Source organism: Cydia fagiglandana, chromosome 24 (genome assembly GCF_963556715.1).
Source record: "Cydia fagiglandana chromosome 24, ilCydFagi1.1, whole genome shotgun sequence".
In the NCBI taxonomy this organism is placed as follows: domain Eukaryota; kingdom Metazoa; phylum Arthropoda; class Insecta; order Lepidoptera; family Tortricidae; genus Cydia; species Cydia fagiglandana.
In genome coordinates, this window is record NC_085955.1 from 6,379,121 (window position 1) to 6,397,336 (window position 18,216).

The 18,216-nt window shown below is 38.0% G+C and overlaps 1 protein-coding gene across 4 annotated transcripts; it reads right to left on the reverse strand.

Moving 5' to 3' along the window:
- Positions 1–1,223: 1,223 nt before the first annotated feature.
- Positions 1,224–18,084, reverse strand: LOC134676184 (eukaryotic peptide chain release factor subunit 1). Of its 4 annotated transcripts, none has more exons than XM_063534510.1 (9): positions 17,602–18,083; positions 15,515–15,690; positions 14,432–14,670; positions 13,489–13,719; positions 12,248–12,403; positions 10,924–11,024; positions 10,473–10,566; positions 8,938–9,085; positions 1,224–4,846 (listed from the first exon to the last, which is right to left on the reverse strand). In XM_063534510.1, the coding sequence occupies exons 1-9, from the start codon at positions 17,682–17,684 to the stop codon at positions 4,761–4,763; spliced, it is 1,314 nt and encodes a 437-aa protein (XP_063390580.1). In that variant the 5' UTR covers positions 17,685–18,083; the 3' UTR covers positions 1,224–4,760. The 4 variants fall into 4 exon arrangements, with proteins under 4 accessions (XP_063390580.1, XP_063390578.1, XP_063390581.1 ...); XM_063534508.1 differs by having other exon boundaries at positions 15,265–15,690; XM_063534511.1 differs by lacking the exon at positions 1,224–4,846 and adding an exon at positions 5,895–8,008 and having other exon boundaries at positions 17,602–18,084.
- Positions 18,085–18,216: the final 132 nt, after the last annotated feature.

Consider the following 18,216-nt stretch of genomic DNA (forward strand, 5'->3'; position numbering starts at 1 on the left):
CAAAAAAATTACCAAAAACTAGGCATATAATGTATTCTTGGAAAGTTAGTTAAATACAATGGTACGGTTTTGAGCATTTGTTGATTACAGAATATTTTATTTCTATCATGGGTCTGATTTGATTGACTCTAACTACATTAATTGATTCTGTTCAACATAAAAATATATGTTAGCAAACGTTGCGATTTGTTGGCGAACAGTTTTCATAATAATTGTGACTCAAAATATTCGCATTTCATGCCGAATATTCGGTATTCGGCCAAATTCACTATTCGGGGCATCTCTACTAGTTTCTTAGTTCGCGCATTTCGAGGCGTGGGTACATGCTACATTCTGGCTACATGCGCGAACAACATGCTCTAGTTATATGTAATACCAGTTAATTTGTAGGTGTATACCCAGCTGCAAAAGTACATACCCTACCCACTTTATAAGTTAATTCCATTCATAACGTTGGTGTGCACCACAGACATCCTCTGGACCAAGCTTAGAACAATGCCAAAAATACAGGGGTGCGGGGACGAGGTGAGCGTGGCGTGTTCCGTGCCGTGATTGGTCCGTTCAAAGACACTTGGGCGTCACACAGACACTTGATCGAAAATGGAGTAAAACTACCGTATATTTGTGGCAGAGGGGGTAGCGCGACTATGCTCAGTCTGGTGCTAAATCTATTGTCTGTATAAGGATTTTTGACGGAATATTTAAAAGTCATCCTTTTGCACACTATTTTTTCTGCTCCATACAGCCGGGGTTTGAACCAGGGATGTTGCGGATGCAGATTTTTTGACATCCGCGGATGCGGATATTTAAAGCCTCACATCCGCGGATGTCAAGATTTGGTACTTAAAAAACGTCAAATATTACATCTTTAGCATTTTTTATTTAAAAAAAACCAAACGTTTAGTATTTGAGCAAGAATATAGGTGCGTTTTATTTAATGAACAGTAACTTGCCCGACGTTTTGGGATATAGACGATTTCGTTATAGGTAATGACGAAATTACCTAGCACTTACGCCGCCGGCGCCGCCGCTAATACGTTTCTGTTACAGACTTGGTCGACATCCGCATCATGCGGATGTTCCGCATCGATTTTATGCGGATGCGGATGTTGAAAATAATGCGGATGTTCCGCGGATGCGTGTGCGAATATTCGCAACATCCCTGGTTTGAACCCACGATTTTTATATTATAGGTTAATTGTTATCTTAAAATAAAACAATAATCAGTTTTCCACGTTTTATTTCGATAAGGCACATTATACAGTAATTTGAATACATACATAAACAAGGCGTCGAGTGCGCAAGCTCACACGAATAGGCAAAGCGGACCAACGCATGAAAAATGAACTAACCTTCATTGAGAGCTAAAACAGTGTTACATCTAACTGGTAAGAGGAACTATAATACTATACACCTCACTTGAAGCTTAGTATATAGTAGTAACACTTACATAGTTCACACAGAGTGATATAATATTCGACATATGCTCATATTTCATTCAATATTCATTGATATTTAAAGTATTCCATAGCAGTTAAAACAAAAATGACAGTCACAACAAGGAATGTTTTTAAAAACATGTATATTCTGTTCTGGGATGAGTCTCAATACTGTTAGGTAAATGTATGTGCAACATAGATAAGTAGATATTTGAAGTTTATGTAATTTATCGCTTTCAAGCTTTTTAGATAAAAAAAATTAATCAATTGCACAGGAAATAATGTGTACGTGTATCTACTTGGAGTATGTGTATGAGGATACACATTATTTCCTTAAAACTTCAAGTTAAACAAAGAACAAGTTACTTGAATTTTTCCTTTTTAATCATCCTAACAATTGATAATTACAATTTATTAAAATACCAATTGTCAAACACAAACAATGTTTGCAACTAGTAACTAGGTAACCCAAATAAATTTTCATCCGCAAATATATCCAATGAAAAAGTAAAATCCTATTAGTTGTGAGATATTTGGACCTTCTACAAACAGAACAGCTACACTCTTAACTGTCCATCGGTGGGCCTTATGCCTTTTGTAATAAGGTTTACGAATTGTCAGTTAACAGCGTGGGCGATGGTACCAACATACAAAAGAGACCTTAAATTATTAGAGCCGAGACATTTTGACATTTACGTAACTGATTTTTCATCTCGAATAACTGTTTCAGATATAAGCTTCATAAAAGTTAGTTTATCTTTGAGACAGGGCTTTTAAATGTCAATCGCAATGGTTCCTACATTCGTTAACGACACGTTATTTTACTGTGTTCTAGACTTTTTCTCAAGTCTACACAAATATAGCTGAAACAGTTACGGAAAAAACGTAGGTACAGTCCCACCTTTAGGATTAAAATATTTTTTTTTCATAGAGTAAATCATTTTTGACATTAAAGACAAAATTATGTCTGGTGGTGTGTAGAAGGCCCATAATAAGCAGATTTCATCATATGATATTAAGTATTTAAAACGAGCGCACTGACTTATAACAAATAAAAAACCGTTTTAAAACTCGGATTAACTAAATACATAATATTTAAACATTATGTCCCACAACCTTGTCGCCCTTATGGGAAATCAGTCAAGCAATTTACTCTAACAACGGTACAGATAAACCATTTTCAAGCTGAGATCCTCTTTATTGAACCTACGATCTACATATTTTATTAATTTTATTATTTACTCCTTAAATTTACACTGACAGACAAGCTCAATCGATTTTTGTGTATTATGGCTCCATCAGGGCTTAATGATTCCGCCAGTATCAAGGTTGGATAACGCACGGCCAGTGTGATAAAGATTGTCGGTGATGTATAGACGGTATCCGGTAGAGTACAGACAAGCTATACATATTAATTATACAGGAGGGAGAGACATCTACATCTAAAGACGCAACGCACACAAAAACCTTTCTAAGTATTATTGTTGTGTGTTGCACCTATTACTTATGATGTGACCGTAGCTCGGAAAGGGATGCGCAGTTGAAAATGGTTTATTTCTATTAAGGTTGATCACGACAAGGTTGTTGACAGTGCTCGGCCAGAGTTCCCAAAGCATACATATACATATATGTAATATATGTCCTCTGTTCGTATATATCATTGGTGTTATTGTCCTATTATACGAATATATACAGCGTATGCCTTGGAAAACATATTAACGTGCCGTATCATTTGTGCATTTTTTAAGATTTTAGTAGCGAATATATCTAGACGAAAGATAATAATTAATGAAAACTGAATGGTGTTTTGAGCACGCTGACCGTCTAGATACATGCCACATTCATGATCTAATAGTCCCTTATAACTTTTAGTACCCCCCTGAGGTCTATATAAATAATTTAAAAGCCTTACAATACTGTAAGTAAAAAAAAGTGCCTCGAATTTACAGGTGATATAAATGGTGACGCTTTTCTTCACCTTTTATATTTATAGACCTTAGGAGGAAAGAGGAATCAACAAAGCAGTGGATTTAGCCCTGACAATAGTTCCGCCGTCCCCTTTAGGGGTATTATTGTCGTATTTTCATCACTTATCCATGTGGAATAGACATGTCTCGCTATCACACACATTTGTCGAAACTTTAAGAACAGATGTCTTAGAGACGTCGAGATTCGTAATGAAAAAACGTTAATTTTATAGATCAGCTTCCAATACAACACACATTTTTGTTTTGGAAACAAAAATGTATCTTCGTTATATTATTATATAAATATATACGCACACTGGACTTGAAACATAAAAAGTTTACAACAATGTGTACCGTTATATTTTGCTTAATATTTTACGCGCTTTAAAGAGCGATAGGGATGCATCTATCAGTTAGAACGAGACTTATTATTGTGTAAAGAACGAGAACCTATCGCATTGAATTCTTATCGTACTTTACACACAGTGGACGGAGGAACTACTGTTCTAACGTCAGCTGACCGAAACTAAAGCCTTATTAAACTAGAACAGTCATACTCAACTCAACGAAGGCTTTAAGTCGTCAGCTAGGTGATCCAGGTATCATATACATAACCTTGGGAACCGACACCTATAATACTAATATAAGTAGCAAATTTATTTTGCGGCCCGGGGCTACAAGACTAGACCGTCTTTGTGGCCCTAATAAAAAGGGTTAATTATAAGTCCAGAAATAAATACAAAGTGCAAAAATTCACTGTCACGGGCGAGGCATGAACTCGTGACTCTGAATCACTTGCCCATTGCGCTGTCAACCGAGCTACAGAGACTTCGAGCCTCGCCCGAGAAAGTAATTTTTTCATCATTTATTTCTAAACTTTGTGATAGGGACCGTGCGCGTTGGAGGGTCTGCCATCTTGTGGCCTGAATCGGAAACATGTGCACATGTACATTGCCAAAGCAAATGCTCTACCGTTCTAGTCTGTACGTTTCCTTGTGCATAGTAGGTTCTGCCATATTGTGGGCTACATCGGAAGCATAAACGACACATTTACGCCTCGCGGCAAAAATTTGATGGCTCCTATGCTGCCCCCTATAGTTCATGCACGGGCCCTATATCGTATACAGACGTTTCTGTTAAAACAGAAGTTTGAGGATGGCTGCCCTAGAATAAGGTTTACAACTAGTCAGTTGACTCGATGGTATAGTCAGCAGCAGAACTTGCTAAGCGGGCCAGGTGTTCAAGGTGATCTTGGCGCGACTTTATAGTTAAGAGAATAAGAGCGTGTCAAGGTGTTTAAACACTTCACCCGCTTAGCAGCTTTTGCTGCTGACTGTACTCTGGACTGGACGGTCTAGTAGTCGTCGATGTCGTAGATGTTGTCGATCTCCTCGTCGTCCAGCTGCATGGATTGGAAGTCCACCTTGTAGCGGAGGAGGCCTGTGGGAGACATAGATGTTAGTTGACGCTGATCACAAACACATATATAAAAGAACAGAATAAAAAATAATACATTTGAAAATCAAAACAAGAAAAAAGAAGACACAACACACACAATATATTTACACTCAGTGGAAGGAGTCACATATTTTAAAGAATGATGACGTAAATAGAATAGAAGATTCTTGATTTCCACGTCAGAAGTAATTTAGAATATGATAACTAAACGCGAAAAACTGTTACCATCATAAAAAAAACAAACACGATATAGTTAAACCAAGAAAAGTCTGCAGAGATTTTGACACACGCAGTGGTGTTATTTTCAACGTCAAACTTCTATGAAATTATGACGTATAAATAACACTTGCACTGCGTGTGCTGTCAAAATCTCTGCAGACTTGGTCTAATTCTACCTTATTTATTCTTTTTTATTTCGATCGGCCTTGAAGACACACCACCTTGAATGCAAACCATTCTGCATAAAATGCTATGGTTGGGTAGCACCTCTCTTCAAGGCCAAATTTTACCTCTACGTCAAGACAAAAAAGCAGTACAGATAAAACTTACAATGTTGGCCACACTCAATATTACCTTTTCTCCCAGTTAGTATGCATGTAAAAATAGTAAAACACATGGAAATGATGAAAGTTAAGGCGATATAGAATTGATTTTAATTTGAAGTGAACACTACTTTAAAAACATATTATTTGTTTTGGTGTTATAATTTTCAGTTTTTTTTATATGTATGTACTAAAATTAACCAAATGTATGTGTGATTTTGATATTGTTTTGCACACAACAATTTTACTTACGCAATAGAAATTTGAACCAGGAATTGTGATGTCATCCATTTAATGTTCCGGCTTGGATTTTAATATATTTCTCGTATGCTTGTACTTTTGACTAATTAAACAGTCGTTGTTTATGTTATTGATAGTTGAAACAGTTCTTTTTTTCATTTGTCTTTGGATACACAATTCAAATAAAATATGAAGTACTTAAAATGCAGGAAACTATTAGTTTTAATAGATAGTTAAACGAATCGTGGTTGCCGTTGCAAACGTTTTTATTACCAGAAAAGCATACAATTTTGTCAAACCATTTTACAATATCTTCTTAGACCTCACGAGTACATTCTAAAAATTATCATTATTCTTTAAAATTATAACTCAGTTGGTCTAAAATTAAAACCGTTTAAAACCTAAATCTATGACTAGAACATATCAAACTTTGGGTAAAATTATAGTTATATTTAGGAGCTATATATTGGGGTAACTCTGGATAAACTATAGTAATACAAAATATATTTTATAAGCCATCTCAATCTTCACTGGTCATGCAGTGTATGCCTTTCAGGCGTCTATATTCGTAGGTTAATATGAATGCCTGCCCTGATGAAACGAAACGAATGTGTTGTAACAACTAACAACTATTATTATCAAAATGAAAGAATGATAACTTCATCTTGAAGCATTTTTGTTCGTAGCATGGAGTCACACAATAAAAAAGTCAAAACTATGTCGAGATGTCAAACCGACTAAGTCTGCTGAAAATTTTAAGTTCTATGACAAGGTATACTATAGTAATATACCCTAATTTGTTGAAGCGATGCTAAAAACCGGGCAGGCAGTTGGTGTTTCGTTTATTATATATTATGCGTCTATGTTACTATTGCTATTTAATGCTGAAGGCATTGCATGGTTTCAAACAAAGGTCATATATAAGTTTACAATATATAAATACATTAGTGTCACGCCAGCGGAGTGTCAACATTACATACTATTTTGTCAACGGGCCTTTAAGATGCTTTCGCAAGATCAGAGTTAAATAAATGGTTTGGTCTAATACTGTGATGAACTATTAACACAATTATAGGCAGATAAATCCATACAAAATTACATTGAAACTGCCCCAGACAATATTTGTATTCATTAAGATTATTATCTTGTTTTTTTTTTTAAACACAAACTCAAAGGAGTGGTCTTATAAATTAAAATGTGTATCCATGTACATACAAATTTTAATGCGGTTTTCAATTTTTATCTCACAGATGGCGCTGTTGATATCATGTGTGACACTTATTCCGCTGGGTGACGTCTAAGGTCTAGTACAGGCAAAAGGGGACGGCGAAACAATATAATACCGAGATTGTATCAAGCCTGGGGTGGGCTGGAAAGCGAGGGAATATTTCCCGATCGTAACCCGCAATAAGCAACGAAGTGGTGTATTCCCATTTGTCCCCGGGTTGTTGCCGGGTACAGATGGGAATACACCAACGAAGTTCAACACATAGTTTGACGTAACACGATTTTGAATAAAAAAAATACCGATTTTGTTGTGGGAATAACTAGAAACTCACGCTAAAAAATAAGTACCTTAAAATATTATAGGTTACGTGGCCAAAAATCGTTTCAAATCGTCTGCAAATGTAGGCTATGATCAGGAGTGACCACCACTATGGAAATATGTTTCGAAGTAAACATATAAAATTATCTTTTTTAATATTAAAGACATTTCAGTCCAAGGGAACATTTCTCAAAGCACCATACTGTACCATAAACATTTGTAACAAAATATTGAGGGCAGGAATCACTTGTTTTCTGAATAGTTGTTATATTTCATACTACAATATTTTTGAATATTGGCAAATTATTTTGAAGTAGAACATATCATCCTAGTGGTGGTCATAACTAAAGGTTTCAAATACTGCAAGCATATTTCGTTAATGATTCTATAAATGTGTTATTTCGAGTCCCACACACACTTGGAGGGATTTACACTTACCATATTTAATATAGAATAAGAAATATCGTAAATATATTTTTTATTAAAACATTAAACCAATTTTACTCAAAACGGGTACTGTACGAGCAATTAAGGTTCAAATTTGAAGCAATAAGAGTGACAAAAAATTTGTAAAGTTTACAGTTAGTGTAAATCGCGCCAAAATACACAGCCGACAAAACATAGAACCCTTTAGTACTCTGTCTCAGTAAAATCGATACATTACAGTGCGTTTAACGCTTAACGCTCTGAGTCTTGTATAAAACGACAAGGTACTAAGTGCAACGTTTTGGGCCGTCTAATAGTCGTCGAGGTCGACATCGTCCAGCGGTTCGTCCAACTGAAGAGATTGGAAATCAACTTTGTATCGAAGTATGCCTGTTTTCACCATTTTTAAGGTAAAATAATTGTTTTTTTTTAGGTACATTTTAGTATTTTATAAATCATATTTAGTGTTTTAGATTTTTCAAGACATTTTCAAGTATAAAAAAGTTTATTGTATATTTTTTTATTGATGGATGTTTAGAACGAAATTTAAGTATTTCAAAATTGGGAATGTGTTTATTTTTACCAGATATTGATTGATATGTCAAAGATTTTTTGGAGTTTTTTTTTTGTTTATCAGAAGTCCAGCGTTGTTATCCAAGCAGCAGGAAAAAGAGAGAAAACATATAGATTAGTATTTGCAGCAGTTCAGGTTAGACATAAGCATATAAATATAGCACAACAATTTACAGAACTTTGCATAAATATGTACAAACGTTGCTACAAGGAGTGGTAGCTTAGTAAGGACCTATATCCATTTTTTTGTAATAGTTTCCTGTGATATCGTTGTTTATAGTCTGTATCTTTAGGTATAAAAAAAAGTAAACAAACAATTTGTACATTTTCAGGTAGTTATAACATTTATTGGTTAACCAACCAAATACAAAACTGCCTGGATCGGTCACTGAACGACTTTAACCTACACTATACAACCCTATATAAACTGGCTTAAGGAGCCACTTGAGGGTAGATTGTGTTTACTTTTATTTAAATACCTAAAGATACAGAGTATATCTTAAGTAGCCTTTTAACCGCCAGCAATTTTTGATCGAGCGTGCTCGTGTCGCCACCGACAGTAATTGTACCACGCAGAGTAAGGTTGGCATAGTTACGGGAGTTATAAATGTGCTGTGAAAACCAAATCAGATCTTTGTCTTATTTATCAGACTGTGGCGAAATGAGCTGGATATGTAATGTCTTATATATCAGACTCTGGCGGTTAAAGGGTTAATAATCTCTCGCGAGAGACTGTGTGTACTGACCGCCGATGCCTCCGAAGCCGCGCACGAACTGGCTGCCCTCCTGGCTCTTGTCGGTGATGATCTCGAGCGTGGCGCCGAACGACTTGTAGTTGTTGGCGAGCCACTCCAGCAGCGGCTGGCACTCCACCAGCTCGAGCTCCACCCCGCTCTGTTATAACAATATTTATTTTTAAACTTTACATGAACAAGAGTACTGTTAGAGTTAGACAAGAAAAGCCTGCAGCGATTTTGATAGCCTACGCAGTGCAAGCGTTATTTAAAACTTCAAACCTATGAAATGATGACGTATAAATAACACTGCGTGGGCTATCAAAATCGTTGCAGACTTTTCTTGGTTTAACTCTATAGTTCGTTTTTTTTAGCATTAGAAAGAACTTGCAAGAAGGTAAGCGATCTTGACATGTCTTTTAATTCATAAACGCTTTTTAAAAATCAAAAACTATTACTTATGAAAGCAGAAGAATATAAATGATCGTATTAGATTCATAATTGTTACATATTTGCCGCGACTTATTTTTAAAACATGTTTTTCAATTAAAAGACACATCAAGATTGTTTACCTTATTTCTAATGCTAAATAAAACGAACTATAGTTGGGTTTCTAAACGTGCCCTAGCTGACATCGCGACGCGATTGCGGTCATCGGAGCGAGCCGTCAAGAGAACTTTCCCCGCTATAGTTCGTTTTTTTTATTAGCATTGGAAAAGGGGTAAACAATCTTGAAGTGTATTTATATTTAAAAACACTTTTGAAAAATAAGTTACGGCAAATATGTAACAATTGTGAATCATATACTATTATTTACATTATTTTGCTTCCATAAGTAATAGTTACTGATTAAAAAAAAATCGTTTTTCAATTAAAGGACGCGTCAAGATCGCGTAGTCCATTTTTAATGCTAAAATAAACGAACTATAAAATGAAGTGGTAACGACTGAATACAAAATGAATAGGAACTGTCAGGACGGTTTCCCATCTGCTAATGACGCTTGCACACGGCGCGTGTGACGTGCACACAAAAGCTGTCACTCAGACGCCATGTCACCAAAGTGTCAAAACTGAAATTGAACTTTATGCATATGGACATAGGTCTATGTTTCCCTGTGGTCTGTGAACGATGAATCCGTCTTTGGCGTTGGACCTGCGGTGCGGATATATCCGTCATTGGCGTCAAAAAGGTTAATCCGCTTGCATATCATTTGACTTTGCAATCTTTGAAGAGCTCCTCATTCTGGGTGGAATAATAAATACGAAATTCCAATGCGAGGCAGAAAAATGTGGTATCGTCTTAGGTCGTCCCATTCGTTTTTCGTCAAGTTCTTAAATTAGTCCTATTCTGCTTTCGTCACTCACGCTACATTCATCACAATCGTCGGTGGCTTTCAATGTAGAATGAGTGACGAAAGCAGAATAGGACTAATTTAAGAACTTGACGAAAAACGAATGGGACGACCCAAGACGATACCGGTCATTGGCGTCCAAAAGGTTAAGTAACTGTCCGTTTTATATTTGTACGTATAGAAAGAGTGGCGTACCTCTTTGTCGGTGAAGTGTGACTTGTCCTTCTCCTGCTCAGGCGTCAGATGCAAGATGGTCTCCTGGTTGGTTGCGTGCGACTTGAGGACGTATCTGGAATTACAAAAAATATTATTGAACAGTGCATATTTTATTAATCAAGCCGCCTTACGTAACACTTGGCCTAATTTTTGTGCTCTCTTTCATTTCTCATCACATGTACTCGTAATTGTGGGCCGATGCGAAACCTAGGTCGACAAACATGTGATATGAGGCTTTGTTATTTACTTGCCGAGGTGTTTATACTATGAAAAATGTGGCATTCCATCAGAGAATGGTCCTTATGGTTCATGTGCAATAAGGACCATTCTATCTTCTGCTGAAATTTCAGATAAAAAGGTCCTTATTGCACTTGAAGCTAGAAGACCCTTCTGTAGTGGAAAGCCACAAATGTATTAGTTAAAATCTCACCTCTGGATGTCGAGGTTCTCCCAGCAGATAAGCGTCTCGACGGCGCCGAGCTCGAGCGCGCGCAGCGTGTCGTCCACACCGAAACAATACTTGCCCGTGTCCTGCAATAACCGTGTTCGTATAAAAATAAAAATATCTGGGAGACCGAGCTTTGCTCAGAAAACATATAAAAACTCAAAAATGCACGTTTGCCCAAAGATAAGACCTAGCTAGATCGATTTTTCGCACCCGAAAACCACTAGCAAATTTCATCGAAATCGTTAGAGCCGTTTTCGACATCGCAGAAATATATAAATAAGTAGCAGAATGGCTCATTTAAAGGTATAAGATAGATAAACAAATATTTAACTTTTTTATAATGATAAGTATTTGAACTGGTAATGACCCTCATATGCCATCCAGGTATGTAGTTTAAATTTTAAAGGGTCACCAATACGACTTAAAAGAGAAGAAATTAAATAAAATTAAACTAAAAAAGTCCATACTAAATTGTTGTCATGTGTCATCATTTCACGTCAAAAATGTGACACGCACGCAGGAATTGGCGCCCTCATTATTTTTTTTCAAATTTCTTGTCACAATGTGGCGGAATATACGTAGCCTTTCTAAAATGAAGTGCATTGTAACCGATAACCACAAGACTAGACGTTCCACATACGTCAATATATTTCCTCTTACATCATCAGCGGCGATGACGCCGCAGCGACCTTGACTGTGGCACAAACTCTTATCATGTCATCAATCAATCTGCAACGAGGAAGTTCGCCGCCGAAAATAAACTATAACACCGCTAAATATGGTGGGTCGTTCAAACATTTCTATAAAAGGCAGAATGTCCAACCGTTTTAAATATTAACGTCTATTATGTTATGCGTAATTGTTTATACAATACTATCCTTTGCCCACGGCTTTGTCCGCAATAATTCCCATATGTTTTAAATGTGTACTCATTTACTGATTTTATTATTGTTGACATTTTCGCATTAACACCATTTATTACTTTCATATTATGACATCCTGAATCGAAAAAATTGCCTTAGTTTCTTGAAATTTCCGACAACTTTCTCCAGCTTTTTTGAAATTTTCCGCAACTTGCATGTACAGTCAAGGCAAGCGGCCAAGGTGTTCACAATATCTGAACACGCACTCTAACGCCTTGACAATAGAGGCGTGTTCAGATATTTGTGAGCGCCTTGGCTGCTCCGATATATCTGATGGCGACTGTACGTATCAATGTAGTTTTTAAAGGACGTATTCTATTTTTAGCAAGTTCCAAATAATTCAGTTTAAATTTCAATGAATCTGAACCAGCGGGGTGACCAACCTGCGAGATCTCGTCGAAGTACCGTCCGATGAGCTTCTTCTCCTGGATGAACTTGACGTTCTGCAGCGACTCGGCCGCCAGCTCGATGGCCTGGTTGAACCCGTTCTCGCCTCCATACGACACGTCCACCAGCTTAATGATCTTGGCTTGCAGCCGCTGTAAGACGAATTTGCTGTTAGTATACATATTACAAAACACAACAATAATAACCTCTAGCCACCCAGAAACCTAAAAAAAGGTCTCCTGTTCCATTCTAATTTGAACTTAGTGTTGACAAAATAAAATTTCATTTTGATCGGCAAGGTTTGACGTATGGGCGGATAGAGGATAACATAAATACTTTTTTTTTTCTTTACCAAAATATAATTTTTGGAACAAACTTTTATCACTGACTGTAGTTTTCTTTCAATAGTCAACTAATACTTATCAAGACTTCGAACAAACCCAATAAGGTTACTGTGTATTGTATTGGATGTACACAAATATCCAATGGACCTTTTTAGGGTTCTGTACCCAAAGGGTAAAACGGGACCCTATTACTAAGACTCCGCTGTCCGTCCGTCCGTCTGTCACCAGGCTGTATCTCACGAACCGTGATAGCTAGGCAGTTGAAATTTTCACAGATGATGTATTTCTGTTGCCGCTATAACAACAAATACTAAAAAGTACGGAACCCTCGGTGGACGAGTCCGATCCGCACTTGTCCGTTTTTTTTCATAGTAATTATAATTTAAAATTGTAAATGACCATGTTAGCTTGTAATCGAGATGAACGTATCAATACATACGATTTCTTCTCTTGTGGTTTGCGACGGACTGGACGCAAGGCGTACGTGGTGCGGTGAGCGGCAAATCAAGGCCACTCATACATTGCGTGTTTAAATATATGTAAGGCCTTGATTTGTCACTCGCCGCGCCGCTTGCGTCCAGTCCGCGGCCTTCAAGTTACTGGAGCAAATATGCAGCCTTTATCTGCAAAACGTAATTCAAGACCAAAAAAAGTTGAAAATGTTGCCACTTTTTCATAAGCGCGTCTTGTATTTATGTAAAAATAAGTAAATAAAAGTACTTTTTTGAATCGTAGGAGTAAAATTACTAATAAATAAATTATCTTAGCGTGATTATTTATCAAAATGAATTTAATATTTAACAAACAAATTATTACAGTGGCAACATTGTCTTACTTTTTTTGGACTTGAATTACGTTTTGCAGTTTAGAAAATATTAATTAGCATGACTCACAGGATCGAACATGTCGGACTGACTGAGCTCCGTCTTGAAGTCAGCGGAACCGGCCAGGATGAGGCCGGCCACGTTGGGGCGGTCGGCGCTGATGAACAGCTGCGTGGCCACCTCGGCCACCTTCCGCACGTAGTTGTGCCGCTTCTCCATGCGGAGACGCGCGAAACGCAGCGCGGACTGACCACCGCGACCGTGCTTCTTCGGCAGGTCTACCGTGAACTTGTGAAGCACCTAAGAATTAAAATTTTAAAGATTATTTGTGCACATAGCCACAGAATAAATAATAGTACTAGGTACACAAGGTCCACCATCTAACAAAACGCGTCTATTACGACAGATATGCCAATGCAAGGGGGCGCAAGCATGAGCAGGCGTCCGTTCCGTAGCAGTTCGCGGCAACTAATTGGTGTGGGCCGCATGTAATTGTAGCGACGCGACGAAATCGCGGAGTGAGCCACGCCTGACATAGCTTGCAGTTTGTGTAAGGATGGTATACCATCATAAGACTAATTAAAGTTCAGGCCACGCAGGATACTCATGCTGTAGAGTAGAGATGCACTGTGCGATTCTTAAAGTACGATACAATGACTTGTAGGCGTCATGCGGTTTGCGCGGCAAGTACGTGCAGTGCGGTGTGACGTCTCTATCTATGCATTACAAGTTGCACGTCACGCCTACGAATACATATCCAATGTGCAACAAACTTAATAATAGACAGAACGACCCAGCGAGAAAATTGCCGCGCGAAGCATCTCGGTAAGTGTAGACGTGCCTTGGGTGAAGCAAACCCACTCGCAACCGTAATGCCTCGGTCGACGCATGTTTCCATAGACTGAGCTGCTTCACGCGGCAATTTTCTCGCAAGGCGGGGGTGAAGACTGTTCGTTCTGTGTGGAACCTCCTAATTAATACACATTTTAAAGACTTCTGCTACTACACTTGCCTCTCTAGTGTTGCCCTGCAGCGTACCGAACAGCGCGCCGTTACCGTCCATGACGATGAAGCCGAACTTATTGTCATCGGCCAGCAGCGCCGTGAGCGCTTCCGTGTGGAACTTGTTGTCGCACAGGTACAGCGAGGTGTTGATGGGCTTGAACGGCTCAAAGTCTATGTTGACTTTCTTCTCCTTGCCCTCTTCGGTGACGATGGTGCCGCAGTAGATCACTAGGCCGTTTGGAGGCACTGTTGGACAAATTAGTTATTAATAAAGCTATGGGAAATATTAAATATATTAAGAACGGGTCACTCGCGTATTTTAAGTCGAAAAATGATCGAACCATATTGAGGAGTGAAACATGTTTGAGGAAGTTATGGGAAGGAGTATTTAAAAATGTTGATCTACAAAATATAAACAATGAAAACTTGTGTCAAGCAATAATCTTGGTTAACAAGACACTTTCTGATATGTTTATTTTCTATACATGTTCCTATTGAAAACATTTGGAGGAGTCGCCATCGTCAGACGCGGCGAGGAGGACTACATACATATATAAATATTTTTTTTACTATACATATTTTGGAACTGGATATTGTCTTTGTCATACCAGACTATAGCATTGACTGGCATAAAAATTGGTCATTTCTGAGAACTTTTCCGACTTTTAGGAAACTTTCCACAACTTGTACTTGTTGTAACATGGTGGGTGTGTACCTTTAGTGTAAAGCTTGAGCCTGTGCTTTACGGAGGTGATGGCGCCGAGCACGGACAGGCGGTTAACGCGCGACTTGATGTTGGACGCGGTGCCGAACTGGTCGGCCGACATGTTGGGTGTGTACCTTTAGTGTAGAGCTTGAGCCTGTGCTGTACGGAGGTGATGGCGCCGAGCACGGACAGGCGGTTGACGCGCGACTTGATGTTGGACGCGGTGCCAAACTGGTCGGCCGACATGTTGGGTGTGTACCTTTAGTGTAGAGCTTGAGCCTGTGCTGTACGGAGGTGATGGCGCCGAGCACGGACAGGCGGTTGACGCGCGACTTGATGTTGGACGCGGTGCCAGACTCGTCGGCCGACATGTTGGGTGTGTACCTTTAGTGTAGAGCTTGAGCCTGTGCTGTACGGAGGTGATGGCGCCGAGCACGGACAGGCGGTTGACGCGCGACTTGATGTTGGACGCGGTGCCAAACTCGTCGGCCAACATCTTGGACACGCGAGAGATCTGGTCCTTGGGCGGGATGATGAGGGATATCATGGATGTGCCATTGCTGGAATGAGAAAGGTACATTCGTTATTGCAGTAATCAAATCTTGGTAAATTCTGTAAATAGTCAAAACATTATAATATTAGAAGGTGCGTCCAGACTGGCAAATATGATGCTCGGACTTTTTTGAGAATTGCTCTGCATTACACATCATATTGGAACATGTTAACTCTGCATAAAAAAAGCTGCTCCAAAAAAAAGCGAAAAAAGCTTTTCTGCTGGTGAAAAGAGCGTTTGAGGGAAAACCGATGGGACGCCGCCCGGCTGGTCAACCTAGGTATCAATGGGCGGATGCGCTGATCTGCGCGAGCTCCAGGTTGAAAACTGGCAAAGAAACGGGGCTGTGCAATAAATTACAAATTATTCAAAATTAATTACACAATGACAGAAAAATTGTTGTAAATCAACATTATCTAATAAGTTAAGGAATCTACATTGTGTAAATATTCTTTGTAGCTGACAATGTTGTATTAAGCCATACATTGTGTCACTTCAAGGTAGTATACATTGCGCAAATGTTGAAATAGTGCAGGGGTTACCAACATTTTTTCTGCCCTCCTAAGCCGAACAGCGATATCTCAAAAACAATTGATTTTAAAAATGAAATTCTCAGTTATAGAAACTAAAGTATAAATTAGCAATGCATTTTTTTTTGGGATAGCGCCACTCGGCTTAGCAGGGCAGTTTTGTACCTCACCAACTTTAAAAAAAAGGTATTATCACCTTTCTACATCAGTAGAGCAATTTGTGGTCCATCAGAAGGGACACAGAACCACTTAATTCACTTTTGGTAGCATTCTGAAAAACTATGGATAATTGTGCCCTATTTCTTCTATATTTCATATGGTATTAATAAATAAAATATTTAAAAAATATGCATAATTTATTTGATACACTAGCAGCTCTTGTATAGTAAGAGTATCCTATTAATAATAACATTTGTAACAAAGTAGTTGTAGATCCATTATGATGTGGTAATGTAATGGTTCGGGATTATATGTATAGTCAAACAATTTCAATTCTGGTCCACTTTTTACCTTGTCCCAATAACAATTTACATGAAAGTCATGCCAACTCTGTAATTTTCATTATGGCTCAGAATTTAAATTGGTTGACTGCATGTTGAAAAAATAATGGATGGTTGCAATTGTTCTGCTGTAATATCCATGATGCAGACTTTTTACTGTACCAATTTATTTTTAAATAATTCAATAGATATAAATATTTTAATTTTTACTAGTTTTTATGAAGATGCAACATGGTATTGTAAATTAATTAACTTTGTCATCAGAAGAAAACAAAGAAAAATTGCATTAGACCAACAATATATAACAAATACATGCGTGATCTCAAAACCAAACTTCCAATGTTATAAAATTTGATTTTACAAGTAATTGTGTTATTGGTGTTGTGTACCAATGGTTTTACTATTTATTGTGCAACAACATATGTCATTGATTTCTAATATTTTTAAAACCAACTGGAAAATTCAACACAGATTTTTGACCTAGCTTTGACCTGTTTTTGACCTAAAATCTTAATAAGGACCTCATTGAATATTAATACTTGTTGCATTTACAGACAACAGAAAGCATGACTCAACAATACAAGCTCATTGGCTTCTTCAAGACTGAAAATTCCCATTGAAATGAATCATATCAGCAATTACTAGGATGTTTGTTTGGATTTGTCACTCAGGTGACGAGAATCGATCGGCGTGCGTATTGTTGTATGTATAAATGCGCATAGTGGTTCTATTTACGATGCGACGCGTGTTGAGGTTACTTTGCGCATGCAGAGAGACGTGCGCATGTCACTGACAAGTGACGCAGCCTCGCTGGCAGTTCCCACCGTCCATGCAGCCAAAAAACCTTAAGAAAAATTTAAAAATAGTCAATAAGCCTAGAAAACTCACCCCCTGGCCATCTCCAAGCTCTTTATGAGCTTCTTGATCTTCCATATTTCGACATTACGATCGGCGGACGACTCTTCAGACATCTTGATACGCGACTTATAAAACGATTACACCACTAAAACACTCCGAATAACGGACAATAATAAATAAATAAGTCTTTAAATACACCACCAAACTTTAAAATTAATGATTAACGGGGAAAAGGGAGCCCGACTCGCGGTTCAAACTGCTAAAATCCAGATCGAACCGGACGGACGAGACACCTCGCGACTCCGTTCACACACTTTCTAGTTCACATTTACGTCCGCGGTCACTCGAAGTTTTCTTCTAGTGCGGGGATTCTTGGATTTCTTCTTAATTCGATTACCCCTAAGCATGTGGGACGCAAAAATCAGTCATTACAAGATAAAAAAGATGACGTGACCAAACGATCGAACGAACGCCTCGTCGACCGTCGGAGAAATGAAAGAAAAATTGTTAGAATTTGTTGCCATAGACAAAAACATATGATGCTGCCACGAAATGTAATTAATAATTTTATCATTGATGTTCAATAGTGAAATTGAAAAAGGATATGCGATTATGATTAAATAATTGGATACGATTATTTTAAAT

Coding starts and splice junctions, on each gene's coding strand:
- LOC134676184 (XM_063534510.1), bottom strand. CDS start 17,684: ATGTCTGAAGAGTCGTCCGCCGATCGTAATGTCGAAATATGGAAGATC. Junction 10,567..10,923: donor GAGAACCTCGACATCCAGAG/GTGAGATTTTAA, acceptor TTGTAATTCCAG/ATACGTCCTCAAGTCGCACG. Junction 9,086..10,472: donor CACACTTCACCGACAAAGAG/GTACGCCACTCT, acceptor TTGTTATAACAG/AGCGGGGTGGAGCTCGAGCT.